This window comes from Orycteropus afer, unplaced genomic scaffold (genome assembly GCF_000298275.1).
Source record: "Orycteropus afer afer isolate SDZICR_OR568_19922 unplaced genomic scaffold, OryAfe1.0 scaffold00040, whole genome shotgun sequence".
Taxonomy (NCBI): Eukaryota; Metazoa; Chordata; class Mammalia; order Tubulidentata; family Orycteropodidae; genus Orycteropus; species Orycteropus afer.
Window position 1 is genome coordinate 14,547,247 of NW_006921627.1, and position 12,441 is coordinate 14,559,687.

The 12,441-nt window shown below is 37.7% G+C and overlaps 1 protein-coding gene across 1 annotated transcript in view; it reads right to left on the reverse strand.

Annotated features, from left to right (window-relative positions):
- The window catches only part of LOC103193912 (alpha-2-macroglobulin), a 64,403-nt gene that overhangs the window by 43,357 nt on the left and 8,605 nt on the right, over positions 1 to 12,441 (reverse strand). Inside the window, exons 5-13 of the mRNA XM_007937217.1 lie at positions 10,980 to 11,000; positions 10,535 to 10,703; positions 9,989 to 10,073; positions 7,879 to 7,999; positions 6,795 to 6,909; positions 6,537 to 6,646; positions 3,450 to 3,611; positions 1,295 to 1,522; positions 998 to 1,061 (exon numbers count right to left, since the gene is read on the reverse strand). Coding sequence (XP_007935408.1) covers positions 998 to 1,061; positions 1,295 to 1,522; positions 3,450 to 3,611; positions 6,537 to 6,646; positions 6,795 to 6,909; positions 7,879 to 7,999; positions 9,989 to 10,073; positions 10,535 to 10,703; positions 10,980 to 11,000 — 1,075 coding nt within the window. The remainder of the gene's footprint in view (positions 1 to 997; positions 1,062 to 1,294; positions 1,523 to 3,449; positions 3,612 to 6,536; positions 6,647 to 6,794; positions 6,910 to 7,878; positions 8,000 to 9,988; positions 10,074 to 10,534; positions 10,704 to 10,979; positions 11,001 to 12,441) is intronic.

Sequence of the window (12,441 nt, forward strand, 5' to 3'; positions counted from 1 at the left end):
TTTGCCAGCACCATTTATTAAACAAACATTCTCTTCCCCATTTAATGGATTTGGGGCTTCTCATCTAAACTTTTGAGTTATTTCTGAATCCTACATAAAGTTTTTAGAGGTTGAATTAAGCTTTCTTACAACTACTATAGTGCTTGTGTATTGCTACGAAGGAGTGATAAAAAAGTAGTTCACTGATAGTTTTCTAACAAGTTATCTTTTAGAAAGCATTTGATTAGGTGAAAGTATCATAGGCTTATATTGTTTCATATTCACCCAAAACAGAACAAACAAAACAAAACAAAACAAAACAAAAAACCCAACAAATCCACTGCTATCGAGTCAATTCCAACTCCTATGGACTTCCATTGAGTTTCCAAGGCTGTAAATCTTTATGGAAGCAGACTGTTCCCACTAAGCAGCTAGGGGGTTTGAACCACTGACCTGCTGGTTAGCAGCCAAATGCCTTACTCACTACACCACCAGAGCTCCTTTTCGTATTCACAGAGAGCATCAAAATCAGTGGTACACACACACAGTTTAACTCTTCATAAATCATAACTGTCTTCAAAGGAGAGCTAAGATACAACAATGTAAATGACCAATACAAATGACCAAGCACAAAACCTAATACATAGAAGGGATCCCTAGATTTTACTTTTCCTTCCCTCCATTGTCTTTAAAAAAAAAAAAAAAAAAAAAATCTTAAATCTCTTTCATGTTGAGAAAGAGAAGGTCCATGAATGTTTATGGTTTAAAAGTTTGGAAAAAGTTTATAGATTAAAAACAAATCAACATTTTAAATAACCTGAGGAAAAAAGAAATACTTGATAACAAGTGGAAAAAAAAGAAACATCATTATCCCCTCCCCTCCACCCATCAACATCCTCTTAATTGAGATTAAATGGAAGTTCTCTCTCTTTATGTGAAAACATTCCTGGTATTTCTGCAGTGTAGGGACAAATGTATCAGGTTGGGGCAGAAATGTGCAGGTAATGGGAACACTTACTTTCTCCATCCTCTATAGGCAGAGCATGAGTTCCAGTTAGGGCAATGCCTCCCTTTGCCATAATCTGCATAAAATTATATAAAGGCATTTAATTAGCTTGACAGAGAACTTACCCCCAAGTCTTGTCATTTATGTGGTGTTCTTGCTATTGAGTCCCTGCTGGCAATAATTAGCTCCAAGAGAAGTCAAATGTTCAAGAGAAACATGGATAAGAAATTGGAATGATGATGTCTAAAGTGCTTCATAATTTCTTGCCCCACAGAGAGCTTTTGTCTAAAGATGAATCTCCCTTCTCACCAGGTAATAGAAGACGAGTTCCTTCAGATCCTTCATGGCCACTCCATTCAGAATATAATACACCTGGACCTTCTGAGTTTGACCACAGGGCAGTGAATGAGCCAAAGGCTCAAGGCGGACAAAATTCTTGCTTAGGGAGAATACACGATTAGCAGTTTGGTGTGCTTCTTCATTTTCTTCTGATAGCCATTGGTAGCCATAACACGGACTATTATCCCTGTGTTTGACCTAATGAATTAGAAAGGCAGTATTATTTTATAGATTATATACTATAAAGAATCAATATTCTCACAAAACTACAAAACTATACTGTCTTACCTGAAAGAGTAGCTAGGAATCTTTTGCTCCACACTTACAACTGAGAGAGAAGGGTACCTTATTTTTGGTTAATACCAGATAAAAGCATGGTTTGTGTCCTTACCCTGCAGAAGCTCTGGGGGTTGGTATTTATGTTTCTGCAGAGCATAAAATGAGGCATTCTTTGTTTTGATTAGTTTGCTTGGTATTTCTTGATTTGACTGTTTTACCTATGCAGACAGAGACACTGGAACTATGACATCTTATTGAGAAGAGTAAATAACCTCCAGAGACAGAAGAGTTAATCTTCAGGAAGTAATTGCTTCTTTTTTATGATGTTGTTGTTGTTATGTGCTGCAGAGTAGGACCCAACTCATAGCGACCCCTCCTTGGGTTTCTGAGGCAGTATCACTACAGAAGTATATTGCCCCATCTTCCTTCCGAGGAGTGGCTGATGGGTTTGAACCTCCAGCCTTATCGTTAGCAGTCAAGTGCCTTAGCACTATGCTATGAGAGCTCCCTCTAGGTTGCCTCAAGTGGGAATTATGAATAAATGTAACATTCCTTAAAGGCCCAAGAAACTTTCTGTAAATAGCATTGGCTCAAAGAGTTAGTTGACTTGGTGAATGAATAAGCTGAAGTCTGCATTTCCTGGACAATAGTGGGTTGATTATTGTTAATGGTCCCTGTGGTTCTGGACACTTAGGCCTCAATGGTCTTATTTGGGTTATATTTCCCTGGAGAAATTATTCCTTAGCTCTTTCCAGACTTCCTCCACCCTCCCCCTCCCCCCTCCCAAGGTAGCATGAGTGAATCATTGTTCATTTCTATATCTGCTTTAGTGATTACATATATATGATCATCAACAAGAGGGAACACTTAAAAACATTTTCATTGTCAGGAATAGCACATAGAAAGCATTCAAGGCATATTTCTTGATTGAATGAATGAATTAACATTCAATTTTGAGTTATTGGGGGTATGGCTTTTATGCATCTATTTAAAACAGAAGATATAAAATACATTCTTTATCCCTTCTTTAGACCAACAGGAAAACTTCTAAGAGGGAGGAGATTTCCATCACTATAATTATGCAATTTCTATTAAGTGTATCCACATATATATCTATATATGTGTATCTACATCTATATCGTTGTACAGAGGCTTCTGTGTTATACAAAACAAATTATATGGGCATAAATAGCCATTTGGAGATAATTAAAATATCAGGAGAAACAAACTAAATACCAATGATGTGAAAATGGGCTTTTAAAATAATATTTAGCAGTTAAAAGAGGCTTCCCAAAACCCAAAAACCAAATCCACTGCCATTGAGTCAATTCTGACTCATTGCGATCCCCATTGGGTTTCCAAGTAAATCTTTACAGAAGTAGACCACCCAGTCTTCCTTCCATTAAATGGCTGGTGGGTTTGAACTGCCAGCCTTCTGGTTAGCAGTCAAATGCTTTAGGCACTGCACCACCAGAGCTCCTTTAAAAGAGGCTTACAAAGTACTATATATCATTGAAGACTTTTAACAACCCCAAGAAGTAGGTACTAATATTGTACCCATTTAACAGGTAAGGAAATGAAGCACAGGATGTTTTGGTTATTTGCTCTTAACATAAAAGTTGAGCCAGGATTTTTATCCAGTTTATTTGATTCTATAACCTGCAGTTTTAACCACTGCCCTATATTGCCTCCTTATAAATTTTTCAAAGTTGACCTTAACACAGTTTCCAATTTCCTGTTTTTTCTCTTGTTAGGACTAAACATAACTTGGGCATTTCATCATTTTTAAATTATAACCTTGTTTCCAAGGTTACTTAATTCATTGGTAACTTCTTTCTAAGCTTACCCTGACAGTGAAGGTGGTACCCATAACGCTGGTGGTATTGATGGAGAACTGCACCAGGCCATGCTCATCAGTGGTAGCATTGGAGTGATAGTGAGCTTCATTTGCTTGAATGAAAATGATTTTATTTGGCATGGGGACGCCTTTCCCATCCACTAGGCGTACCTGAAAAGTTAAAAGCTACAGATTAGTTAAATGGGTAATACTTAATAGGGATCAAACAAACTCATTTTACCAGAAATATTTGTTGAGTGTTTCCTGTGGATCAGACACAGTTCTAGAAACTGGAGCTATAGCAGGGAAGAAAACATAGTCCCTACCATAATATAGCTTAAAAGCTAGTGAAAGACAGGTGCTTAGTAAGTAACATATAATGCACATAGACACACACTCCCACCCACCCACCCATACACATATATAGTGGTTATCCAACCATCCATCCATCCATCTAGTAATAATCAATCCTAAGAAGAAAAATAAAGCAGTGTAAAGAGATAGAGAATGATGATCATGATAGTAAGAGTGACCTGACAAAGATATTCTGTGGATATTTGAAAATGCCATGTATTATATATAATTCTTGTAAAGTCATAGAGCACAAGAATCATACAGTAATGAAAACTTTTTTTTAACTCATTAGCCAAATTTACTTGAGCCCCAAACACACTTATTTTGTGGCAGACTATTAACTTCTTATACATAAGTGTTCTGAAGTATAATAAATGCAAAAGTAAAGCAATAGCTAATACATTGTTCCGTGGGTTTTTCTAGTTGTTTTATACATGATAACTGCTTCTTAACCTAGATTATCAATCTTTTGGAAGGCCGGTAAGTTTTATGAGGTACTTCCATATGAAAAATGTAGAATTGAAAAGAGGCACTCAATATTAAATAAAGGCCTAAAGCCAAGTTACTACTAATTTTGAACTCAGCAGATGAGTGGTTTGGTTCAGATTATAAGAGATAGTGAACTTTTGGCAGCATTAGCTGCTTTTGCAGAAGGAAGTACTATTAGCAGACTTGGCTCATTATTATGATTGCTTACAAAAGCCTAAGTTTCCCAATAAACTGTAGGCTGTATGTACAAAGACAAAGATAGACACAATATTCTGATTCTTCATCTTGAGGGGAAAGGGTCCTGTGACTAATAGAATAATTACTTGTTGTTGTTGTTGTTGTTATGTGCCGTCGAGTCGGCCCCAACTCATAGCGACCCCTCCTTGGGTTTCCGAGGCAGTATCACTACGGAAGTAGGATTGCCCAACCTTCCTTCCGAGATGTGGCTGCTGGGTTTGAACCGCCAGCCGTCTGGTTAGCAGGCAAGTGTCTTAGCCACTATGCTACCAGAGCTCCCAGAATAATTACTTAGCAGTAATAAAATATTTTAAAAAGATAATATGCCTGTGAGAAGTTAAAAATGAACTATACATTCCTTTTAGGGATTGGCCAATGTGTCTGAATACTTTTGCTGTGATAACAAAATCAAAACACTCTCAAGTGTACTCTAACGCTCCTTTGTCAATTCTAGCCCCTCAATCATTTACACCCTCCATAGTTGAATTCCCATAGTATTTCCATTAAGAACACGAAACAGTAATTACACATTAAGGTATGCACAACTGCCATTTCAGAATTTTGTCTTCAGATCCTTTCGTACTTGCTTACAATAGAAAAATCACAGTCTAAGATGTTTTGTAGATCCATGAGAAAATCTATTAAACCTGTGAACCTTAAATAGCAGTATTTTATCCCCACATATATTGTTTTTTAAAAATATACTTGTTATTATAGAGAAAATAATGCCCATATTATACCTATGAAGGAAATACTAGGTACAGTGGAGTCTTTCATGCTTAAAAATAAAAATGAAAACCACCTACCCCATCCAATTTGATATAAGGTAGTGTTATGGATTAAATTGTGTCCCCCTAAACAATATGTGTTGTAAATCCTAACCACTGTATCTGTGGTTATTATCTCATTTGGGAATGCATTTTCTTTTTTTATATATGAATGAGACAGTATTAGTGTAGGGTAGGATGAGCTTTGGTAGCATAGTGCCTAAGGCACTTGACTGCTAACCAGAAGGCTGGTGGTTCAAACCCACCAGCAACTCCTCAGAAGGAAGATGGGGCAATCTACTTCTGTAGTGATACTGCCTCGGAAACCTAAGGAGGGGTCACCATGAGTCAGGTGACTCCACGGCACATAACAATAGCAACAACAGGATGTTTCTTAAGCCAGTTACTTTTTGAGATATAAAAAGAGCAGCTCAGACACAGAAGAAGCAAGCAGAGATGGGGGAAGAAAGATGCCATACCATATGAAAATTTCCAAGGAACCCCTAAAAGCTGACAAGACATAAGGACTTTCCCACAGAGTGGACAGATAGAGAGATGGAGAACAGAGAGAGAGACAGAGAGACAGAGAGACAGAGAGAATCTTTCCCTAGAGCTGGTGCCCTGAATTCGGACTTCTAGCCTCTTAAACTGTGAGAAAATAAAATTTCTGTTTGTTAAAGCTACCCATTTGTGGGTACCCATAGCAGCACTAGATAATCAAGATAGTTAATGTTAGAAAGTAAATGGCAGCCGTGGAGTTTGTTATTCTTATAAGAAAGTGTCATAAAAATTGAGACTGCCTGGTAAACCATGAAATGGTTTGAATGACATCATACAGCACTGTTCCAAAAGTAAAAACAAAACAAAAGAAAAACCTTCTAGTATGGTTTCGTAGATTTTGTATACAAACCTATTTTCGTGTGGTTTCATACTTTTGGTTATGTTAATCAACAGATCACATTAAGTGGGTATGGTTTTAGAAGGATATATTGAGTTTATTAGGTTATATGATGTTGTTGTTGTTATGTGCCGTTGAGCTGGATCAGACTCATAAGCGACCCCTCCTTGGGTTTCTGAGGCAGTATCACTACGGAAGTAGATTGCCCCATCTTCCTTCCAAGGAGTGGCTGGTGGGTTTGAACCGCCAGCCTTCTGGTTAGCAGTCAAGTGCCTTAGGCACTATGCTATCAGAGCTCCTATTATGTTATATAGTATCTGGTTTTATATGTGAATTGTGAAATACTCTTACCTGTCCAAAAAAAGGGATGCCTTGTCTAAAGTTTGAATCCACTTTCACAAACGAGAGTTTAGTTATGGTTCTTGTAATTTCACTGGAAGCAGTTCCAGTTAATTCTACCTCTAAAAAAGATGAAACAGAAAATAAGTTGTTTTTGGAAGGATGATCTTCCCAAACCTCCTGTACTATCTTCTCTTTCAACTTACATTTTAGCAAAGGAAATAAGTCAATGTCCATTGTTTTTCTCTCATACCTGTGTGGCATACAAACCTGTTCCTTCTTCTTGGATCTTGGCTTCCATTTGAAGTTTCATTTCATACTCTTGCTTCTTCATCTGGAAGATCTTGGTGTTTACTTGCTGAGAGAAGCAGCCATGGCTGTTTAGCTGAGAAGTAAAATACAAAAAATCATATATGTTATAATACACATATCAGTGGTGGTGTTTTGTTTTTTTTTTTGACAACATTAAAAAAAAAAACCAAACAACTAAAAGAATTGCCATTGACTCAGCTCCAACTCATGGTGATCCCATGTGTGTCAGAGTTGAACGGTGCTTCATAAAGTTTTCAATGGTTGGTTTTTTTGGAAATAGATTGCCAGGCCTTTCTTTCAAGGCATATCTGGGTAGACTTGAACTTCCAACCTTTTGGTTAATAGTCAAGCTTGTTAACCATTTGTGCCACCCAGGAACCCATTGCCAACATTACCTAGGGATTTTCTATAATAAGGACTCAATAAATATTCTCTGAGGACTAATTATTATTTCATTTCACAACAGTATCTGTCTTATATTCCTCAGTATCTGAAATTCCCTAGAGTGAATGAGATAGAAATGCCTTTAAAAATATTTTTATAAGCTTACTGCAGCAGGCAGCTAACTTTTCAACAAACCATGGTTCGGTTCCCCTTCCCCACAGAATACATCTGTGCCTGGGAAGTATCTGCCCATCCACAGATTGTTTTCTAGCTCTTTGACATTTAGATGGGGCTGGTGACATGTTCTTGCTCACAGAAAGAGAGTAGAACTGACCCCATCCGTGCCAAGATGGTCAAGAGTTGTATGTTTCTTCTTCTTTCACAGAAGTAGACACTCAAGGAGCCTTTGAGTGCCAAGTATTAGAGATGGCTGAACTTCCACCATTTGGGGTGTTTGGCTGATGAAGAACAACCACATTGGACAATTATAAGAAATAAGTAATTTCTATTGTGCTAAGACACTGATTAAAAAAAAATTCACAATAGCTAGCATAGAATTCTTTTCCAGATTATTCTCTTTCTAATTTCCATGTTGCAATTCACTGCTTGTCAACAATCCTCTACTGTTAGCCTCTAGCAAGAGCAGTTTTCCACCTACCTGCTGACTGAATTTCTCACAGAGTGCCTGTGACTCTCTACCATAGCAGTTAGAAGGGTTACTATACTTCCTGCATATGCTCACAGTTGCATGTCCAGGGACCGGCTTCCCATAGGTATACCTGTCATGAGAATATTACCAATTGAACCAAAGTAGACACTGAACATTCCCATTTTTTACTTATTTATGTTTCTTCTTTACCTATAGTATATTCATTCTCTATACTTATGTCAAGGGAGCTCTGGTAGCATAGTGCCTAAGGCACTTGACTGCTAACCAGTAGGCTGGTGGTTCAAACCCACCAGCCACTCCTCGGAAGGAAGACAGGCAATCGACTTCCGTAGTGATACTGCCTCGGAAACCCAAAGAGGGGTCGCTATGAGTCGGGCACATAACAACAACAACAACATACTTATGTCAAATCTCTGTAGTGTTGAAGGCTAACACAGCGTTGAGAGCACAGTGAACTGAGTAAAGAAAGACCTTTCTCTTTTAGAAACCTCCACTGCCGCATACTGAAATTTATTCCATTCTTCTCTTATCATACCTTTTTACCTTATTTTTTTTTCTTTTCAATTTCATCTTTAAAAAATCTTTTAAATTGCAGGAGCTAAACATTCTGAGAGAAAAAAAGTTATCAAAAATAAATAAAGAGAAAAAGTAACACCCTCAGTTCTATCTAGGAATACAAATTATTAATACCACAGTGTCTTTCTTTCCATAATCCTCTCCCCACACTAGCCATCTCTATCTTTATACAATTTTACTTGTTTATGTTTTATAAAAATGGTATCATGCCACAAATCTATTATTGATGATGGCTGGATTTTCAAGAGTTTTTCTTTCCTTCCCTATTTTAAAAGTCATCTCTATCTCTATTTAGTAGCCCTGGTAGTACAATGGTTAAAGTACTGGGCTGCTAACCAAAAGGTTAGTGGTTCGAACCCACCAACTGCACCATGGGAGAAAGATGTGGCAGTCTGTTTACATAAAAATTATAGCTTTGGAAACTTTATAGGGCACTTCTACTCTGTCTTACAGGGTTGCTGAGTCAGAATCAACTTGATAGCATTATTATTTTTTAATTATCTCTATTTGCAGGATCATTGGTTCACACAGTCTGATAGACTTGGTGGCCATTACTCTGAGTACTAGGGCATCGGCTCAACTAAACAACTAAATATGTAGATGTCTTACATATATGGTCCTTAAAGTAGGACTGGTTTCTTCACCTGGCCTGCTCTTTCTGCTACTGCTGGGCTGTTGGGGATGAGAGTATAAGATCTTAGAAACATAGGTTTTCAAAGTTGGAAGGGACCATGCTGAGAGATAATGTTCAGTCTCCTTTTCAAAGTTGGAAGGGACCATGCTGAGAGATAATGTTCAGTCTCCATAGCAAAAGTGATAGTGCAGAGAGGTAAGTGGCACATCTTAGGTAAACAGATATATAGTTAACTATCTCTACAAATTCTGAACCTAGATTCTCTTTAGAGAAAAACCAAATGGGTCGATTTTGACTCAGAGTGACCCCCACTGTGTTTGCAAGGCTGTAAATCTTTATGGAAGCAGACTGTCTCATTTTTCTTCTGCAGGGTGGCTGGTGGGTTCAAGCCACTGACCTTTTGGTTAAGAGTCAAATGCCTTAACCACTATACCACCAGAGCTCCTTACTATGCATGCTAAGTCAGGTGAATGATCTGTTTAATGACTCCATTTCCTCTACAACCACGTGTTAATTATCTGCCTAATATATGTTGATTATTTCTGGTGAAGGAAAAGTTACTACTCTTCCACACTGTCCCATTTTTTTGGTGTAGGTTACTTTGTCACTTTCAGAATTAATCTTAATAGCATATCCTTACTAGGAACAGTTCCCCACCCCATGATGGCAAACTAGTAAGATCATGAAAGAAAATAAGAAGGGAAAATAAAAAAGCAACAAAAGAAGGAATTCTAGAGGTGGAAGTACTCCCAAGTACTTAAAGTATTTGTGCTGTCACTGCTCCAAGAGAAACCAGCCAAAATATCCCAAATGGTGAATTTTTTAAAATACTTTTCCCCAAAAGATTTTTTAAAAAACAATAACAGCAGCAGAGACCAATCAACTTACAGGCCACACACTGACACATTTACTTCTTCTTCCAAAATAGTGATTATCTTTGGCATTGTTACTTGCACTTCAAACTTGGGAAGCACTGTTGACAGAGATAAAGGAATTTGGTGATTGGTTTTGAACTTGTGGGAAATTAATATTTCCAAGTTCTCTGTAACTATTCACTAATGATATTTTAGGGCTCTGAAAAGGTGGCTGTACTTTCTTTTGTATTCACCTTGTTCTCTAATGGAGATTCTGGGTGAAGGACTATGACAGATCACTGTAACCTTAGCAATTAGGGAACATATCCTTGAAACAAAAATGTTCACATTTTTTTTTTAGATTATAAACATTACTATAAAAATTAATCAAACTACATGAAACTACTATATTTCACAAAACATCTATGGTTGTCATTGGAGTTAGGTATAATTGGTTCTACTCCAAACCTACTCTCACCCTTGGGAAATGGAAGACCTCCAAATGAGCTCAAATTCTAGGTCCTTGATGTCCAGTTTAAATACAAAGAAAATATGTTGCCAGATTTTCCACGATTCATACCAAATTCTTCTACGGTAAAGGGGTGCTCTATCCTTCTGCCAGATTCCTTCTGTACCACCACCTTGTAGGTGCCCTGGAAGGGTTCTGATGAGAGGGGAAAGTACAACTGCTGGAGTCCATTCTCTAGCTTGACATTTTGCCATTGTGTGATGCGATTTCCTTTGGGGTCCTATGGATAAATTAACAATAATCTATAAAACAGCCTACAAGCATCAGTACTATGAAATGAATCTATGAAAACTGCTATGTTATTCACAAAGAGGACAAATGGAGTGGTAGTGGGTGCTGGGGAGGGGAGAAGAGTTATAATCATTCAGACCAATGTGAGAGCTTGAAGACTTCTTCCTTAGTGAAATTTATGGGATACTGGAAGAACCTCTCAATAAGAACATTTTCTTAAATCCATTGCTTTCTTTTTAATTATGGAACATTTCTTGCTGCTTACCTGAAGGTATATTAGTGGAATCTGAAAGACAAAAGGGAGAGAAAAGAGTTGAGAATTGTTTTAGAATATTTCCAACTCTGACTTCTAACCAAAACGGCTTTAATGTAGAATAAATCTATCTGTGGTAAAACATAAAAAGATTCCAGGTTACATTTCTCAAAAATTTTTAATTAATCCTTATAGAGCAATTAATAAATAATTTTAAGAACTTAGTAGGTCATCAGCCAGCCCTGGAGCAGCAGAAAGGAGGAGTTTGTGTGCATGGAGACAGGCTGTGGTGAGCCAGCCCTGAGAGCAGTGGAATGAGGGTTTTGAGCCCTGGAGTCAGGCCAGGTAAGTGAGCAGGGTGGGGGAGACCAGGAAATGAACAGAACAGTTTGGAATAGCTAAGGGAGACAGATTTGTCTGTCAGTTTGTTGTACTGTGGTGGCAACTGAGTGTTGCTGTGAGGCTGGAGTCTATGCCATTGATATTTCAAATGCCATCAGGGTTATGCATGGTGGACAGATTTCAGTGGAGTTTTCAGACTAAGACAGTCTTGGGAGAAGGAAGAGGCCATCCACTTCTCAAAGAATTGGCCAGCAAAAACTTTAAGATTAGCAGTGAAACACTGTCTGATATATTACTGGAAAACTTTATGAATAGCTCTGAAACATTGTCTGATATGGAGCCAGAAGATGAGCTCTGCAAGTCAGAAGACACTCAAAATACGACTGGAGAAGAGCTGCCTCCTCAAAGTAGAGTCAACCTTAATGATGTACATAGACAAAAGCTTATGGGACCCCCATTTGCTGATGCGGCATGTCTCAAGATGAGAAGAAACAGCTGCAAACACCCATTAATAATCAGAACATGGAATATACAAAGTATGAATCTAGGAAAATTGGAAGTTGTCAAAAATGAAACGGAATGCATAAAGATTGATATCCTAGGCATTAGTGAGTTGATTTTGGCCATTTTGAATCAGACGATCATATGATCTACTATGCTTGGAATGACAAATTGAAGAAGAATGGCATGGTATTCATAATCCAAAGAATGTATCAAGATCTATCCTGAAGTACAATGCTGTCAGTGATAGGATAATATCCATACACTTATGAGGAAGACCAGTTAAAACTGCTGTTATTCAAATTTATGCACCAACCATCAAAGCCAAAGATGAGGAAATTGATTTTTACCAACTTTTGCAGTATGAAATTGACTGAACTTGCAAACAAGAAGTGTTAATTATCACTGGTGATTGGAATGCAAAAGTTGGAAACAAAGAAGAATCACCAGTAGTTGGAAAATATGGCCTTGGTGATAGAAATGATGCTGGAGAGTACATGATAGAATTTTGCAAGACCAACAACTTACTCATTGCAAATACCTTTTTTGAACAACACAAATGGTGGCTATACACATGGACTTCACCAGATGGAGGACACAGGTATCAGATTGACTACATCTGTGGCAAGAG